Genomic DNA, 17,693 nt, shown 5'->3' with positions numbered 1-17,693 from the left:
GAAAATGGATCATTGTTTCTCCCTTGGAGTCTTCTTGACACAGATGGAATATCCCTCATCCACAACGTTTAGGACCAGAAGTGTTTGGGACTTGGGTTGTTGTTTTTTTCCCCCATATTTTGGGATATGTGCATAGACTCGGCTGCTCGAGCTTTAAGAAGTTTAGGACTTTCAGTTTAGGGACGGTCCACCTGGATGAAGGTGCTGGATCTTGGAGTCCAGCCCTGGTAGGGCCAGAGCAGGGCCTGCTGCCTGGTCCGAGGAGCTGGGTGGTGTGTTAGCCAGCTTACTGTCACGAGCTCAAGGCCACCAGGCTGTGGCCCTGGGCCTGGCTGCTTGAAAGCACCTTTGCATACTTAAGACACCTGAGATGTCTATAAAGAGACAGGGGCTGGGGGGGCTCGGTTTGGGAGGTTTCAGTCCCTGCCTGGCCCGCTTTGGTTTTGTGCCCGTGACGAGTAGCGTGTTGGGAAGCACATGGTGGGACCCAGCCACTCCCCTCCTGGCTGGGAAGCAAAAAAGAGAGACCATGGTCCTGCTGTCCTCTTTAAGGACGTGCATCCAGTGACCCCAAGACCTCCCACCAAGAGTTTCCACCCCCTCCCCGCAGGATCGCCAAACTGGGAACCAAGCCTTGCACCTGGGCCACTGGGGGACATTGTAGGCTCCCACTATATCTGTGGTGACGGGGCCTCTATATCCATGGTGACGGGGCCTCTGTGTCCAGTCCCTCCTCCGGGGGAGCAGCCTCATGGATTCCTCAGGGCTGGCCCTGGTAGCCATCTGCTGTGCTGGCAGAGACCTCCCCCTGCCCACCCACCAAGGGCCAGCCCTGAGCCCCGCCTCTCCCTAGGTGTCCGAAAATGCCCAGAAGCTGCAGGTGGACCTGGAGCAGCACCTGGCCCGGCTCAACGAGCTCTTTGCGGCCCGGGGTGACTACATCCAGACCCTGAAGTTCATGCAGCAGATGGCAGGCAGCATCGTCACCCAGCTCTCAGGACTGCCCGTGTGGAGGGAGGTCACCACACAGCTGACCGAGCTGTCCGACCAGACCGGCTACGTGGAGTACTACAGGTGAGGCGCGGGGAGGCCCCGCCCCGTGAGGTACGCAGCCCCGCCCTCCGTCCTCCCGCTTTGGGGGGTCCGTTGACATGTCTCCTGACTCCCCATCCCAGGTGAAGTCCCTGGGCACAGGCCAGAGACTGAGGCTGGCCTCCCTCCCTCCGGGGGCGGGGGGTCTGTAAGTCCAGGGAGGAAGCAGCAGTCCAGGTGGTAGGGTGACCCCCGGCCAAATGGCAGCCTTGACTCGCAGAGTGTGTGTCCTGGTGCTTCCGGGGCCTGGTGCCCACCCAGAGGAGGCCCAAGGCTCCAGGAAGCTTGTCTCAGGGAAGGGTCCAGCAAGCAGGGACTCCAGGGTGGGCAGCAGGTGGGGGTTCTGCCTCGCTGGCCTGACCGTCCCTCTTTGTCCTCCCAGGTGGCTCTCCTACCTCCTGCTCTTCATCCTGGACCTGGTCATCTGCTTCATCGCCTGTCTGGGACTGGCCAAGCGCTCCAAGTGTCTCCTGGCCTCGTGAGTAGCCCTGTCCATGGGCCTGGGACAAAGAGCTGGGCCAGGTGCCACTAGCAGAGAGAGGCCAGGGCCTGGCTGCGCCCAGCCGGGGGGCAGGGGGTGGGGATAGCCTGCAGGGGCTCCCGTGGGTCCCCTCCCTTGTGGGTCTGATTGTGGGGCAGCTGGAAGAGCGCAGGTCCAAGCCCAGCACCCGTCCTCTCTGTCCAGTGTCACCTCCTAGCTGCCGTCTCTGCTGGGTCCCTTAGCCCAGGACCTCTGCTCTAGGCCTTGGGCCCCATGAGGCTGTCCAGCACTCGCAGGGCTGTGGCTGCGTGGGGTAGCAGCTAGAAAGAAGGGGGCTGGAAACAGGGTGCACGCTGTCACAGGGGACCCCGCCTGCCACCCTGCAGGACCCATGCCCCTGCCTCTCTCTAGGACGCTGTGCGGCGGGGTGCTGGCGCTGCTCCTCAGCTGGGCCTCCCTGGCCGCCGACTCGGCCGCGGCAGTGGTGAGTGGGGCAGTGGGGAGGGTCTCTCTGGTGCTGGATCCTGTTGAGAACCCCCAGGCCGGGCCAGCTTCCTGCCCTGGCCCCTCCCCTAGCATCCCAGAATCTCAGGACGAGAGGACAGGAGGGAAGAAGGGTGGGCACTTAGGGACAGAGCCAGGACAGGTCAGACGCCAGTGCTTGTGAGGCTCGTGCTGGCCGGTCGCTTCTGTGTGGGTGTGAGGAGCTAACCGGGTCGGGCTCTCTAGCTCAGGCTGGGCCTGGGGAATGTGGGGCTGTGGCTCGAAAACCCGGGTATTTCCTGGTCCCTCAAGATGTCATTAAATCAGGGGCTCCTATGAAGGTACGTCTGGACTTTGATGGACCCGACAGCTGTGTGCACACTCCTGTGTGTGTGTGTGTGTGTGTGTGTGTGTGTGTGTGTGTGTGTGTGTGTGCCTGTGTGGACACAGATGCTGAAGGGGTGGCAGGTACCAGAGGATTTCACAGAACCCCTCCCTGAGTCCAGGGCCTCAGATGAAGGCCCTGAGACCTTGGCGTCCTGCCCCGGGTTGTGATGGACGCCCCCAGCCCACGCTCACAGCAGGTTCAGAGTCTCAGGGACTGCCCAGTAGCTCTGGCCGTGGGCACTTGGCCTCCACGAGGCCCACCCAATCAATGGCTCCTGGTGCCACTTGACTCTGCATCTTGTGGGAAGGAAGTGGACGCCTCCTGTCCCCTCCTGCGTGCCATGGCCACATCCCCAGGCCTGGGGCAGGAAAGGCCAGTGTGGCCTAAAGCTCCCCTGTGAGCCGAGAGGGCTGTAAACAGAGCCGAGGGGGCCCCCGGGCCAGAGTGACCGGCACAGCTGCCTGGCAGCATCTGAGAGCAAGCACAGGGAGGCCTCCCGGGCAGGCCTCCGGGGTCCGGCCCCCCATCCGGGGCTGCGTCTGCCTCTGGAAGCACCGGGGACTTCCAGCTTGCCACCCCCAGCAGCCCCTTAGGGGCCGGCCCCCTCCCAGGGGGCTTCTCGCACCCACACCCTGGGCAGGGGACCCCCAGGGATTGATTTCAGCTCACAGCCGGGTGCCCTGGAATGCCAGGGACTGGGAGCACTGCCATGTCCCTAATTCCATTAGTCAGGCCCTTGTGCCGGGGGAGGGGGAGGGGGCTGAGGCCCTGCTGAAAGGGCCTTTGATGGGGGATGCTGCCGCATTTTAATAGGAAGAGGAGCCAGGAGGAGCAGGGGGCCGCTGGCTGTCAAGGGGTCATTGTGCTGAGCTTTTGTGTGGCCTCCGCTGCCACCCTGCTCCCTGTTTTGAGAGTCTCTGGGCCAGAGGACTGATACTGCCACCCTTCCCCCACCTTCCCCAGCAAGGCCCTCATAGGACAGGCCCTCCACAGGCCCTGAGAGGCTGGGCACAGTGGCACAGGCCTGAACTCCCAGCAGCTCGGGAGGCTGAGGCAGGAGGGTCACAAGCTCAAAGCCAGCCTCGGCAACTTGGCAGGACCCTGTCTCGAAATGAAAAATAAAAAGGGCTGGAATGTGGCTCAGTGGTAGAGCACCCCTGGGTTCAGTCCCTGGTACCAAAGAGGAAAAAGGAGAAGACAAGAAACCATGCCCTCAGATGCCAAGAGAGGAGGGTAGTGGGGGCTGGGGCTGCGCTGAGCCTCCAGGCCTCTGGGCCAACCTCACCCCCCGACCCTCCTGACCGAGGGCGTTAGGAGGTGCAGGGCCGTTCAGACAGAGGAGAGGAAGCCCCCAGAAGGAAGGGGTGGGCCACTGAGCAGTGTGGCGGGCTCTGCAGTCAGAGGCGTGTGGCCGCTGGAGCCCCCCAGCCTGTGCCACGTCCCCCTTCACCCCTTCCCAGCAGTGGAACCTCAGGAAAGTCTCTGCGTGCCTCGGTTTCCCCGGGACTAACTTGGAGAGGGTTCCGGTACCAGCTGAGAGGGCGGGAGGCAAAGATGAGGGGTAAATCCAGGGGGTTCTTGGTCAGTGTTCCCGGGTCCTGGCAGCTCCTCCCGCCACCCCGTCTGTGCCAGGCGCCCCTCCCTCTCCCCTGCCCTTCCTCCTCCTCCTCCCCCACTGGGGGAGTGCCGTACACACTCACACAGGAGCGCACACACACGTGCACACACACGTAGGCTCCTCACAGCCACACCACCCTGGCTAAGCCGGCCCCCCGGAGCGGGACTGGAGTAGCCAAGGGTCTAAAGCCCGGATGTGCCAGCTTTTCATCACTGTGACCAAAATGCCTGGCGGGAGCAACTGGTGGCTTGCGAGGTCTCCGTCTGAGGCTGGCCAGCCCCATCTCTGGCTCAGGGTGAGGCTGAGCATCGGAGCAGAGGGAAGCTGCTTCCTTGGAGGTGGCCAGAAAGCAGGAAAAGAGGGGGAGGAACCTGGGGACAGCCTATAACCCCCAAAGGCACGCCCCAGCCACCCACTTCAGCCACGCCCAGCTGCCTGCCCCCCAGGACAGAAGTCCTTTCAGATCATCCACTGGCTCAACTGACCAATTAGGTCGCGACTCTCAGAATCTACCCATCTCACCCCTGAATAGTCCTGAGTTAGCACAGGAGCTTGGGGGACATCTATCCAACACAACAGCAGCCCCGGCCCCAAGGGAAGGAGCCACATCCCTGCTGGAGCCTCAGCTGGGGCCCTCCTGTCCCTCCCTCCCTCCCCTGGGATCCCCGGATCCCCTGACCTATAGACCTCCCGGTGCAGCTTCCGGTGCCGGTTCTGCTGGTTCCCTGTAGGTACTCGCCACCTCTGACCCAGCAAGTGAGGGTCCTGCAGTGTGGCACCTCAAGGCAGTGGCCCCCGAAGCACGACAGGGTGCCTGGCACTGCGGGCGTCTGCAGGGGTCCCTGCTCAGGAGCGTGCACCAGGCCAGGGGTTGGTGCCTCAGAGGGGGCTGCAGGACTGGAACTTACCCTGACTGCTCTGGAAGTGGGGGCACCCCGGCTGGATCTGAGGGGCTTGGCTCAGAGGGTGGCATCCGTGCCACCACCTCTCCTAGGGCCTGTGCCACACAGGTCTGTGGCCACCTAGCTGGGCCGTGCTGCAGGACCAGGTCCCCAGCTTGTCCTGACTCCCAGTCCCTTGTCCTTCCTGTCCCCTGTCTCATCAGTGAGGACCTGTCCCTGAAGGCTCTGGGATGGGTTATCTGTTACCTCACTCCTTAGGGAGCCTTCCCAGAGCTTGTGGGCCTTGATGATAGTAATAAAGGTAAACTGAGATGAGCACCTGAGGCCGGGGTGCAGGGAGCTCCCCCACACCCTGCAGCTGCCCCTGGCCCAGGGGCACCTGACCCCCTGAGCGTCAAAGAGGCATGAGCAGTCCCGTGCCAGGTCACTTTCCACAACCCCCCGTACACACTCGTAAGGTGCAGTTACCGTCCCCAGGTGACGGATGATGCAGCCATGGCTCAGGAGGAATAAGTAACCCGGCCAGGAAATGGCCAGGGAAGGGTGGGGCAGGGACTGAACCCCCGAACCTGCTCCCACTCTTCTGCTCTCCCTGGGAATGGCCGAGGGTCAGAGCGACTGGCCTTCCTCCACTCCCTCCCATCTCTCCCTGACCCAGGGCACCAGTGACTTCTGTGTGGCTCCTGACACCTTCATCCTGAACAACACGCAGGGCCACATCAGCACAGGTAATGCGCGCTCCTGGGCCTCTGCTGCTGGGGCCTCTCTGGACACTCAGGCCGGGCCCATGTGGCCAGCCACGCCGTGTCTCTGCTGAACCTCTTTCAGCCCTGTCACCACCCAACCTCTCTGCCCCAGACTTCAGGTCCACTTAGACCTCAGGGCCTTTTTCTAGAAACTGGGAGCGTGGGTGGGGGAGGCCCAGCGCACGCACTGAGGGTGGTCCAGGGCTTGATCCTTTGCAAGCTGCCTGACACCAGTGTCATTGCCTTGCAGAGGTGACGCGCTACTACCTGTACTGTGGTCAGAGTGTAAGCAGCCCCTTCCAGCAGGTATGGCCACCCAGACCACACCCTCACCCTACCCCAGCCCCTCCGTCCCCTCCCTCCCTCTAGAACCCTAGCCCCACCACTGACTGGGAGGCTGAGAGGCTGGGAGGCCGGGCCTCACTCTGGTCCTTGTGTAGCTGCCTGAGGGGGCTGTGCTCTTGGTCTGTGTGTTCAGATCTGTGTTGCTCATGCATTCCCCTCCTCTGGGGTGCTGGTTACCCCGCAGTGCTGGTCAGGGTGAGAATTCCTCATAGGCTCCCAGGCTAGGCCCATGTGCTGGTCTGAGGACCGCATCTGAGAAGCAGGAAGTAGGACTGTGTAGGTCTCAAGAGGCCCGAGGAATGGGTGGGGGGGACTCCTGCAAGCCGGAGAGCCTGTAGTGATGACCACAGGGAACAGCTGACCAGATAGCTGGGAGTGGGAACCCTGGGGAACTGCCACCCCCAAATGGACCAGGCTCCCCAACATTCTGCAGCCTACCCGGTCCCACCTTTTATCCCTAGCCCCTGCATTTTGAGCGTAAGCAGCCCCTTCCAGCAGACACGGCCCACCTGGAAACCTGTGCCTTGGCAGGAGGGTCTAGTGGGCGATAGGGGGCTACAGGGGCTGTGGGGGCTTCTGGGAAATGGAGCCTCATGGGGGCTGTGCTCTGTCCGCCCAGGCGCTGACCACCTTCCAGCGCTCGCTGACCACCATGCAGATCCAGGTGGTGGGGCTGCTGCAGTTTGCCGTGCCCCTCTTCCCCACGGCGGAGGTAAGGCCGCGCCGCCCACAGCATCCGTGCTGGAAGAGGGGAGCCGGGTGGCCCCACCGCCCTTCCCCGCCACACTCCCCCAGAGCCCCAGGCCGGCTCTGAGTGTGCCCCGCTCTGCCTCCCCCAGCAGCTCGGGGGCCTTGTGTTTGGGTCTGTGAGCCCACGCCCTTCCCTGCCTCTTTCCCCCGCCTGCTCCAGAAAGACCTCCTCGGGATCCAGCTCCTGCTGAACATGTCGGAGACCAGCCTTCACCAGCTGACCGCCATGTTGGATTGCCGAGGGTTGCACAAGGTGCTCGGGTGACCTCGGGGGTACACGGGGGGTATGGGCCGCTCCCCCCAACCAGGTCTCCCAGAGAAGCCCGCGGAGGCCCAGGAGAGAGACTCCCTGGGCCCCCTCAGCTAGGCAGTGGGAGGGGAAGAGGTGCGGCTCCTTTGTTCTGTCCAGTGGCTGAGACAGGGTGGCTCAGTGGTGGGTACTGGGGGGCGGCGTGTCAGGGGTGTGAGGGACTGGGGCAAGAACAAAGGGACCCCAAATCCTTAAAACCCCAGACTCCGCAGGAGCCACGCTGCTCTCCTGGAGGCAGAACACGCAGGGCCCCTCATTTCTCGCTTTTCCAACGAGCTCCTGTCTGTCCTCAAAAGAAAGGTGGTGGGGACAGGAGTAGGAGGGTCGCCCAGCTTAGAACTCTGGGGCCCTGGCCACTGAAGAAGGCAGTTCTCCCTTATCCAGACCCCGGCCATCTGGGAACCCATCTTCCTGGGCTGCAAGTGCTTGTCCTGATCTCAAGGCCAGCGTCATCTTTCTAAGAAGTTGGAATGTCGGTGGAGGGGGTAGCCGGGCACGGTGGCACCCCCCTGTCACCCCAGCCACTCCAGAGCTGGGGCAAGAGGGTAGCACGTTCAAGGGCAGCCTCAGCAACTTAGCGAGGCCCCCTCTAACAACAAAAAGGACGGGGATCAGCACAGTGGTGAAGCACTTCTGGGTTCAACCCCAAATAGAAAACAAAAACAAAACTAATAATTGCTGGGAACACACTGGAAATATGCCAGTGCCCCCCACCCCACCCCCAAGCACTGAGCCAATGCGTGTGATCCTCTTCTGTGGATTTAGAGCCAGTAAGCAGAATAACTGTCACAGCTGCCATTGATTAAGTACTCAGCCCTGTTCCGTGCACTGTGTAGCCATATGTCATTCATCCTCACAAGGGTCTTCCACAGATACTTCCCCAGGACACGATCTAGATACGGAGACTAGACTGTGCCTGGGTGTGGAAGGGGGGGGTGCCCCAGAGGAGCTTGCCATCTGGCCTCGGGTGACAGAGGGGTGACACATGCTGAAGTAGCTTCTTGAAGATACCGAGCTGGCAAGTCAGGGACTTGGCTTTGGGACCCTGGCCGTGTGACTTTGGAGCTAAGAGCATGGGAGTCACCCTGTGCCCGCTCTCCCTCCTCTGACATCCAGCACCTCAGCAAGGCCCAGCGAGGACACGCTCAGGCGAACCCTGGATCTGCCCACTCTGTCCTCACAGCTTCCCCACGGTGCGGGCAGTCCTGGTCCCCTGGGTGACAGGCAGGACCTACCTGTTCCCCAGGAAGGCAGAGCACCCCTCAGCCTCCTCTGGCCCCTTACCACCCAGACTTTCCACACTAGCAGCCAGAGGTCCTTTAGAAAATGAGTCCATTAGCTCCATCCACCCCCACCCACCCCCAGACCCTACGGTGACCTCCACTTGCCTCGCGGTAAGACCCAGCCTCCTCTCCCGCTGGCCAGCCTGTGCCTTGGCCTTGTCTCCTGAGACGCCCTCCTCCTGCCCTCCTGGCCCCTGTTGTGCCTCCCCACAACCCCCTGTGTGGTTCAGAGCCAGCTCCCTGGTGCCCGGCAGGCGCTAGGTGCCCAGGAGACACTTGCAGGGTGAACCCAGGAGGCTGCCTGGTGCTGACTCCAAACCAGGGAACCTTTAATGACAGTAAGAGATGTCTTCGGCCAGAAGCCCAGAGTCCAGGCTGGGAAAGGGCTTCCAAAGAAGGGCGTGGGCCACAGGTCCTGCTGGCTCTGCCTCCTCCAACCTCTTGCCCACCTGCCCCTCCCCAGGACTACCTGGACGCCCTCACCGGCATCTGCTATGATGGCATCGAGGGCTTGCTGTACCTCGGCCTCTTCTCCCTCCTGGGCACCCTGACCTTCTCCACCCTCATCTGTGCGGGACCACGGGCCTGGAAGCACCTCTCCTCCAGGTGGGCTGCCAGAAAACGGGGGGCTTCCTGCTGACCGGGGGCCCCTGGGGGAGCAGAGGAGAGCTGACCACCTGACCAGCAAGGCCGTCGAGGGCAGCACACCGACTGGCTTCCTGTAGGGCCCTTCCCGGGAGTCCAGACAATCCCCAAAAGAAGGCTCACGGGCCCAGGGCAGCCTGGCACCCCTTGCTTCCCCTCTTCTTCAGCAGGACTCTGCAAAGTGGGGTGCTGAGATGTGGGTGTGCAGGGAGATGCATTCTGTGCACTGTCGGGGAGGACCTGCAGTCAGCATGGTGGGCTGCCTGGGGGAGGAGGACCTGGAGTTGGGAGCGGCGGAGTGATCTGCGTGAGGCGGGGCTGAGGATCACGCTTGCGTCCGTCCGGGGGATGAGTGGGGGAACGTCCTGGGTGGGAAGAGCAGAACAGGCCTCCGGCCTCCCTCAGCCCCGCTGGCTGAATTCCCCGTGTTGTTCTAGGGACAGAGACTACAACGACATCGATGACGACGACCCCTTTAACCCCCAAGCTCGGCGCATCGCAGCCCACAACCCGCCGAGGGGCCAGCTCCACAGCTTCTGCAGCTACAGCAGCGGCCTGGGCAGCCAGAGCAGCCTGCAGCCCCCCGCCCAGGCCGTGTCCAACGCGCCCGTCTCCGAGTACATGTAGGCAGGCTCGGGCCCAGCCCTGCCCATCCCCGGAGGGCAGCTGGGTCTGCGGGGGGGGGGTGGGGGGGTGGGGGGGCGGGGTCATCAAAGGCCAGCTGTGGTCCCCCAGCTGCAGCCACGGAACACCCGGTGGCAAGCATCTAGCTGCCCGTGTGACCTGGGAGGAGCCCTGACAAATGTCCAGCCGCGGCCCCTTGGCAGGCCCCAGGCGCTATGCTGCCCGCTCCGGACCCCACTGCTCCCGGAGGGCGCGCTGCCTTATTTGCCCACCCACGCTCCCGCCACTGTGTCCATTTCTGCACACCCAGGGGACCCCCCTAGAAACCCGCAGCCCTCCCCCCACGCAGACCCTGCTCAGCCCCCTCCTGTCCCCCAGGAACCAGGCCATGCTCTTTGGTGGGAACCCACGCTACGAAAACGTGCCGCTGATCGGGAGAGGCTCCCCCCCGCCCACGGTAAGTGCGCTCAGCGGCACAGTCACTCTCTGCCCTTGTTGGGGACATAATGACAAAATGCCCTGGCGACCCAGCGAGCGCTCCCCACAGAGGCAGAGAAGGAGGAAACCATCTGGTTATGGAATGAGCATTGGGCCAGCCCCCGGTGCGCAGACAGGCTGCCCCAGAGACTGTAGCCAGGGAAGTCGGCCGTTCCTGTGGCTGGGGGGCTCGGCCTGTTGCACCCCTGTCCCCTGGATAAATGGGACCTGTCCTTAAGTAAGAGGTCACACCGCACCACCCATCCCTCTGGCCCGTCCCGAATCTCTGGTGGTTGGGTGGATGTTAGGTGATGGCCTTCACCGTGGGAAGAATCACATTCCTCGTATCTTTGACGGTCATGGAATACCAGCTCGGAGGCAGGGGCCTCAGTCAAGCTCTGCGGAGCAGAGACACCGCCTTCCGCAATGTGACCTTCCCCAGGGGTGGCTCTCAGGCCCTCCAGGAGCCGCTCCTCCACTCCTGCACAGTAAGCCAGGCCAGAGGGCTGGTGGTGAGGCTCAGGGGCCGAGCGCTTGCCTAGCACGCCTGAGGCCCTGGGTTCCATCCCAGCAGAGAAATGATTTAAGTAAGTTTTCCAAAGAAAATACTCCAAGAAGAGCCACGTGCGGTGGCAGACGACCGTAAACCAAGCCCAGGCAGGAGAATCCTGGTCCAAGGCCAGCATAAGCAGCTTAGTGAGGCCCTGTCTCAAAATGAAAGGGTTGGTTGGGCGCCGTGGCACGTATCTGTGATCCCAGCAGCTCGGGAGGCTGAGGCAGGAGGATCATGAGTTCAAACCAGCCTCAGCATAAGTGAAGCACTAAGCAAAAGTGGCTCGGTGGTTGGGTGCTCCTGAGTCCAATCCCTGGTATCCAAACATAAATAAATAAAAGGGCTGGGGATGTAGCTCAGTAGTAACATCCTCCCCAGTGTCACACACACACAAAGAAAAAAAGAAAGGAGGAGGAGGAAATGGCTGCGAGAGGACCTCCTCTTCCTTTTGCAGCAGGGAAAGTTACAGGAGTTTTCCTTTTCACATCTGTTTCTCCTCGGCCCTGGCCTCTGGGTGGCCCAGGGCGGGAGGGTGTGTCTGTTGTGGTGCCATGTGTGGGAGGCCGATGCCAGGCAGCCTCTTCACTCTGTCAAGACTGTGCCCACCCTGTGCAGCCAGCAGGAGCAGTGCCAGGCAGGAGCCCCAGGTGTGCAGGGTGGGCAGCGGAGAGGGGAGCACTCTGCCACTTCTCAGGGAGCTTCTGCAGGTCACAGGGCCACTGCCCTGGGCACAGCATAGGCTCCCGGGCCAAGGGCCTGCCTTGGAATCCTAGCTCTTGCTTGTGGCCTCTGTGACCTTGGACCAGGACAGTGCCTTCAGGTGCCTCGGTTTCTCTGTGTGTAGAAGGGAGATGGTGGTCACAGACCCCTGCGAGGGTGCTCTGTCTCCAATGACCCCTAAGACTGGCCGGCCCCTGCCTGCTCCTTCCATCAACAGCACTTCCTCCCCGCCCTCCCCACAGAGGTGTGGCCTTAGGAGAAAGGCCCAGGTTGGGTGGCTGCGGGACGGTGGGCAGAGAATCTGGAGGCAGGGTCTGCCTTCGCTGGGAAGGCGTCCTGCCTGCCCCACCAGGGAGTCTGGAAGGGGATCCGAAACTGGTGCAGTAGGCACTGGGAACCAGGTACCCGGGCCAGGGAGGGAGAGCCAGGAAGCAGGTGGGCGAGGTGTGGGTGCCCTGCCCTCCACCAGCCTTCCCCACCCTGCTGTCTGCCCAGAGCACCACCAGCTATCTGCCTTCTTTTTGTTCTTGTTTTTGCCTTTTTTTACAGGGGATTGAGCCCAGGGTCACTTTACCAATAAGCTAAGTCCCCAACATTTTTTTTTTTTTTTTGAGACGGGGGTCTCATTAAGTTGCTTAGGGCCTCGCTGAGTTGATGAAGCTGGCCTTGAACTTGCGGCCCTCCTGCCTCGGCCTCCTGAATCACTGGGATTACAGGCGGGCACCATGGTGCCTGGCTCATCTGCTGTCCTTTTTAAGCAGCTTTCCAACAGCATCAGACCCTGCCTCGTTTTTTTTCTCCCCGGGGCTCAGGGGAGTGAACTAGTTGAAGCCTGTACTTAGAGTAAGCACCTTTTTTTTTTTTTTAATTTAAAATTTTTGATTTTTTAGAATTTTTATGTCTCTATTCCTGTGCTGGGGTGCAAGCCGTCTACCATGGAGCTCCACCTCCAACAGCCCAGAGTCAGCACCTGACTTCTCTCCTAATCAGAAGCCTCCTGGATCCCTTCTCCCACCAGCGGCTAGGCCCCAGGGATTCAGATTGACTTTAATATTAATCTAAGCAAAACGTAATTAGGGGAAATCTGCTGCCATGGAAAAGGAACTACTTGGGGCCTTGTGACACCCAATGAAAAGATTCTCAGGTTAAAGACCAGGCCCTCCTTCTGCCCCCAGCAGAGGCAGATAAGAACTGGCCTTAATGCAGGACTCAAGGACAGAATCAGCCTCCCCCAGACCAAGCCTGCCCAGAGACCCTCAGTGCTTTGGAATGGTTGGCTGTGCAGCGCCACCAAGCTCAGCCCTGCAAGGGGCAGAGGACGTGACTAAGGACCCTGCTGGCCCCTGCATGGAGGGTTTCCCCAATGTGGCACAACTGAGTGGGGGTGTGGCCCAGTGGTGGACACACCCCACCCTCAGTGCTGAGCTCCCTATCCGGGACAGCCAGAGGGTTTCCCTGGCTGGCCGACACCCAGCAAGGCCATCTGGAAGGTACAGCCTGTTCCTCCACTGGAAATGTGTCTTCCCCCAGCTCTGCCTTCAGGGAACCCCTCCTCCCAGGCATTGCTTCCTGGACCTGATGGACAAAAATGGCCCAGGACAGTCCATCCAAAGAACAGCCTTACAACAAATTGAGTTAAAGATCCGTGGCTTTGTTTGTGGTTCTAGAATTGGACAGCACCGCATTCCGTAAATAGAAGGAGTGTTCCACTGAGCCCAGCCCAGGAGGGGCTTCTTGTTTGTTTGTTTATTGTTTTGGTGATGCTGGGGATAAACCCAGGGCCTCGCCCAAGCTAAACCACATGCTTTACCTCTGAGCTGCTCCCCAGCCCCCAGGAGGCTGATTTTATAGACAATGAAAGATTAAAGAAAGCAGCAACAAGGAACAAAAAGTGGATTGGTCACCGGGCACAGTGGTGCACGCTTGTAATCCCAGTGGCTCAGGAGGCTGAGACAGGAGGATTGTGGGTTCAAAGCCAGCTCAGCAACTCAGCAAGGTGCTAAGCAACTCAGTGAGACCCTGTCTCTAAATAAAATACAAAATAGGACTGGGGATGTGGTTCAGTGGTCGAGTGTCCCTGAGTTCAAGCCCCCCGTAACCCCCCCCCCAAAAAAAAAGTGGATTGATCATTTCAAAGTTATCTTCCCTTAAGACTAGAATGGAGTGAGAACAATAGAGATCACTGATTGGTTAATGCCAGGTCACAGCGCTGGGGATCAAGTCCAGGGCCTTGTGCACGCTAGGCAACCACAGGCCCAGCCCCCAGGTCACTTTTTATAAAGATTAAAGGGGAGGGAACTTAATGATCATGCTGGTGGAAACTGACCTGCTTAGGAGGACACTCAGTCTTTCTTATTCTCCCGATATCTCTCAAGATCAGATAAACGGCTTAGCTTTGGTTTGGTGGATTGAGACTCTAGGTCAAGTGACTCCGTCTGGATTTGTAGCTGCGTCTCATGGGGACCCTCGTAGAAGTTGTGTCCAAAGCAAAATACTGCTTTAAGGGGATCGTCCTAGGAAGGAGCATCAGTCACCCAAGGGGACTGGTTGAAACAGACCGTGGGCGTGGGCCCACACTGCCTCTGATCCAGGAAATCTGGGGCGGGCCCAGGCTCCCAGGCAGAGCTCATGGGCTGGCCTGGAGACCGCGGTGGAGGACCTGGGCTCTGGGCCTTGCTGCCTCAGCACTGTGGAGGGGCAGGGTCATCCTCTGTGGTGGGCTGTCCTGTGCGTTGTAGGGTATGTAGCAGCATCCCTGGCCTCTATCCGCTGGGTGCCAGTAGCACCCCAGCCCCCAGCTGTGACCATCAGAATCTCCCCAGACATTGTCAGAAGCCCTGGGAGGCAAAGCCACCTGTCATGGAGACTCACTGGGCTGCAGAGCCTCTGCCCTCTCCTCCCAGACACCAGCCCAAGTGGTAGAAGTATTCAGTCCCCTCTGGGGTGAACGGCCCGCACCTCCAAAGCTTCCCCAGGCCAGGAGACAGAGCACGCAGCCCTTGCTCAGGGCGGCAGAGCAGCAGCACCCATAAGCTCATTAGAAATGTGGGACCTCAAGTCTCGTGGACAAGGTCCCCAGGTGCTTTGGGCTCAGGGCGTCGTGGTGTGAGAAGCCCTGTCTCTGCTGCCTGAGGAGTGACTGAGTGCTGCCGAGCTCACCCTGTACCAGGGTCACTACTTCTCCATGTTGGAATTGCCAGAAGAGCACTTCGCGAGTCGCTGGTGGTGTGCATTCGTCTATTTTTTTGCAGTGCTGGGGATCTAACCCAGGTCGTCAGCGTGCTAGGCAAGCGCTCCACCGCTAAGCTACACCCCCAGCCAACTGATGTCACTTTAAAAGCCACCGTGTGCAGGGTCTTGCCTGGTGTCATTTCATCCTCTCTGTCAGAGCATGGTGTGTTCGAGGCTGGAGCAAGACACCCTGAGGGACAGGGGACAGAAGGCATCACCAGGCACAAAGCCCGCCCTAGTCACTCTCAGATCCCTCAGCCCCTCAATGACTTGTGATTGAAACTCTGTGCCCGGCTGGCCTGGCTTTCCCCCTCTGCAAGCACCTGGCGCCCCGTGGGTCTCCATGGGGGTTGGTTCTAGGACCTTGAGGACACCCAAATCTGAGGGTGCTCAAGTCCCTGATGTGAAATGATGTGGCTTTTGCCCGCAGCCCACACAATCCTCCAGGATGGGTCAGCCCATCTCCTGATCACTCCTAATTCCTCATACAATGCAAATGCTGCGTAAATAGCTGGTGTCCTGTATTGTTTAGGAAATAACAAGAAAGGGTCTGACCGTGTTCAGTGCAGACGGTTTTTTAAAAAAAACACCTTGTCTGAGGTGGGTGGAATGAATCTGGGGCCACAGGATACGGGGACGGGGTGGGTGGCGGTGGGCTCCACGGTGCCCCGTTCACAGTGACAAGCTGTGCCCTGCCCGCCCCTCTCTCCCACAGTACTCTCCCAGCATGAGGGCCACCTACATGTCCGTGGCGGATGAGCACCTGAGGCACTATGGGAGTGAGTTTCCAGCCTAGCGGGTGGACGTGGACTTCCCTCCGGCCGCAGCTGCCTCCTCCTCCCAGCTGGGTTTTAACGATCGTGAATATCAGCGAGTTCCTGCTATGGAGACCAAAGGCACCTGGAGGCTCGCAGCCTCTTGTGGCCGCAGAGGCCAGGCTGAGACTCCTGACCAAAGCCCTGGGTGGACAGAAGGCCCCCGACTGGGCCAGCCTCTCTCCTGCCTTGCTGTGCACCCCAGAACACCCCAGGGCCTGGCCATCATTCCTGAGCCCCAAGCCTGGTTCAGCCCATCCTGACGTCCCTCTAGCCAGGCTGGGGGAGCTGCGGTAAGAAGGGGGTCGCCTCCATCTGCACTGGCCTCTGGGCTGTGTCCTCTTGCCCCCCGCCCGTCCCCCAGACTCTGTCTCCTGTTAGCAAGGCCAGAAGCCCAGGCAGCTACCCTCTTGTCCTTTGTTCTTCGTTTCCCAGCAGGGGCCAGTGGGAGGGCCGGATCAAGAGATGTGCTTAGGGGCATGGTGTCCCTGAGACCAGAACACTGTCCACGTTCCCAGGGCCACAGACTTCCTGAGCCCGGAGGCACTGTGTCAGAGTGGAGGGGGAGGCTGGTGGCGGCAGGGCCTGGCGGCCGTGGGTGCACACAGGAGAGAAAGCTGTCGTGTGCTGCCCACCTCTGCCCAGGAGTGGGTGCTGCAGACAGGCACCGGGGTGCGCAGACACCTTGAAAGCATCTTCACTCTTTTGTGCATTGTTTTAAAATGTTGATGATCCAAAGAATCACGACTCAGCACTTCCAGTTCCTAGGCTAGGTTCAGGGCGCTCCTTACAGATTCTGTGCCAGACACGTCAGGTTTCCCTGGCCCTGGCCAGTGCTTTACAGACCTGGAGGACAGGAGAGGGCGGGCTTTTCAATAAAAGAAAGGTCAGTGAGACTTCCGGTCCTGAGCTGCTGTCGGGGGGGCATCTGGAGGCCCACAGGAAAAGCAGTGGGGTCCCCTGTTCTGGGAGAACACCTGGCACCCAAGACAGCTGTCACTTCCCTTTGGTCCTGGAGCAGGTTTGTCGTCAGGCAGAGTGCCACTGTCCTGGCTTCATGTGACCACAGGCTGTTCCCACCTCCCTGTCCCCACCCCAGTGTCTGAGACCCCTGACCTGCCGGTTGTGAAGGAAGGAAATGGCGCTGGCCAGGAGGGAAGGATGACCCCCATCCTGCCCGCCCAGGGGCCAGGTGGGGTCTTTGGTGCTCCCACCCTCCTGCCAGCCCAGCGTGCCCAGCACTGGGCCCCGGGGCCTCCACACCAAAGCGGGACCACAGCTAACAGCTCAGGACGAGGGCTCTGCTGCCATCTGGGAAGAGCCACTTGGCCTCACAGACCGACAGCAGAGCGCTCCTCAGCCCCCGGGCAGCCGGGCCAGTGTGACTCACCTGCGTTAACCTGTGCATACCTCGAACGCCATCGGATGCCCCCATCGAGTGCAGCTAGGCGCACCGACGGAGGTGTTGCTTCTAACCTGTTCTTGGTAACCTGAGGGTTGTTTTTAATGCATGTAAACTAAACTAAACTTCCTGGGGGTTGCCGTGGGAGCCAGGTGGGCAGACCCTCACCTGACACATGCACCCTCACCTGGAGAGGAATAAACCACTGTACTAACCTGTGCGGCCTCTGACTTCCTCCCTGCGGGACCGGGGAGCATGGAGCGGCCCTTCCCACAGGCTCCCGCGAATGGCAGGGGCTTCCCCGTGGCGTCCAGAGATTTGAAAGGGGGCTCTGAAGGTCATGGGCCCCTCGAAGTCTCTAGCTGCTCCTACAGGACCAAGGACAGCCCTTGTTTTCTGCCCCAGTCCTTCTCCAAAATTCTCCCTAAAGCTCATTCTCGTCAGCAGTATTTATCGATGACTCAAGGTGCCAGGGAATCTCCCGGGCATTCATGTTGGTGTTTCATTGATCTTCACAATAATTCCTGGAGGGCTTTAGTTTTGCAGATCAGTCAACAGGTGCATTGAGGGTGAGGATCTCGCTGGTGCGAGTGCAGAGCTGGGAGACCTGCCCAAGCCCTGGACCTCGATGGTGCTGGGTGCCCTGGACTCACTGGGATTGGGAGGTGGCCACACAGTGGGCGGCCTCCCAGGTGAGCCTCCTGAGGCTGCTCTCCCTCATGGGTGTCACCAGGGGGCCTTGCTGCGGCTGTGCCTAAACACTCACCTCCACAGGAGCCTCTAGGGCAGGCACACCCGAGACCCAGCGCCCTCCAGCCTCCTTTACGG

General features: G+C 60.5%; 1 protein-coding gene across 2 annotated transcripts in view; it reads left to right on the top strand.

The window, feature by feature from the left end:
* Ttyh2 (tweety family member 2) overlaps window positions 1-17,083 on the top strand; it is a 33,950-nt gene extending 16,867 nt beyond the window's left edge. The window contains exons 4-14 of one of the 2 annotated variants that reach the window (XM_078041754.1): window positions 854-1,074; window positions 1,475-1,570; window positions 1,985-2,057; window positions 5,623-5,692; window positions 5,961-6,016; window positions 6,675-6,767; window positions 6,966-7,058; window positions 8,862-9,004; window positions 9,481-9,666; window positions 10,046-10,124; window positions 15,364-17,083. In XM_078041754.1, the coding sequence (XP_077897880.1) occupies window positions 854-1,074; window positions 1,475-1,570; window positions 1,985-2,057; window positions 5,623-5,692; window positions 5,961-6,016; window positions 6,675-6,767; window positions 6,966-7,058; window positions 8,862-9,004; window positions 9,481-9,666; window positions 10,046-10,124; window positions 15,364-15,444 (1,191 nt within the window). In that variant the 3' untranslated portion in view covers window positions 15,445-17,083. Of the gene's footprint in view, window positions 1-853; window positions 1,075-1,474; window positions 1,571-1,984; window positions 2,058-5,622; window positions 5,693-5,960; window positions 6,017-6,674; window positions 6,768-6,965; window positions 7,059-8,861; window positions 9,005-9,480; window positions 9,667-10,045; window positions 10,125-12,307; window positions 13,131-15,363 lie in introns of those variants that run through there. The other variant, XM_078041753.1, reaches the window with a different exon arrangement.
* Window positions 17,084-17,693: the final 610 nt, after the last annotated feature.

Source organism: Ictidomys tridecemlineatus, chromosome 3 (assembly GCF_052094955.1).
Source record: "Ictidomys tridecemlineatus isolate mIctTri1 chromosome 3, mIctTri1.hap1, whole genome shotgun sequence".
Classification (NCBI taxonomy): domain Eukaryota; kingdom Metazoa; phylum Chordata; class Mammalia; order Rodentia; family Sciuridae; genus Ictidomys; species Ictidomys tridecemlineatus.
This window is presented reverse-complemented; position numbering and strand designations above follow the sequence as displayed.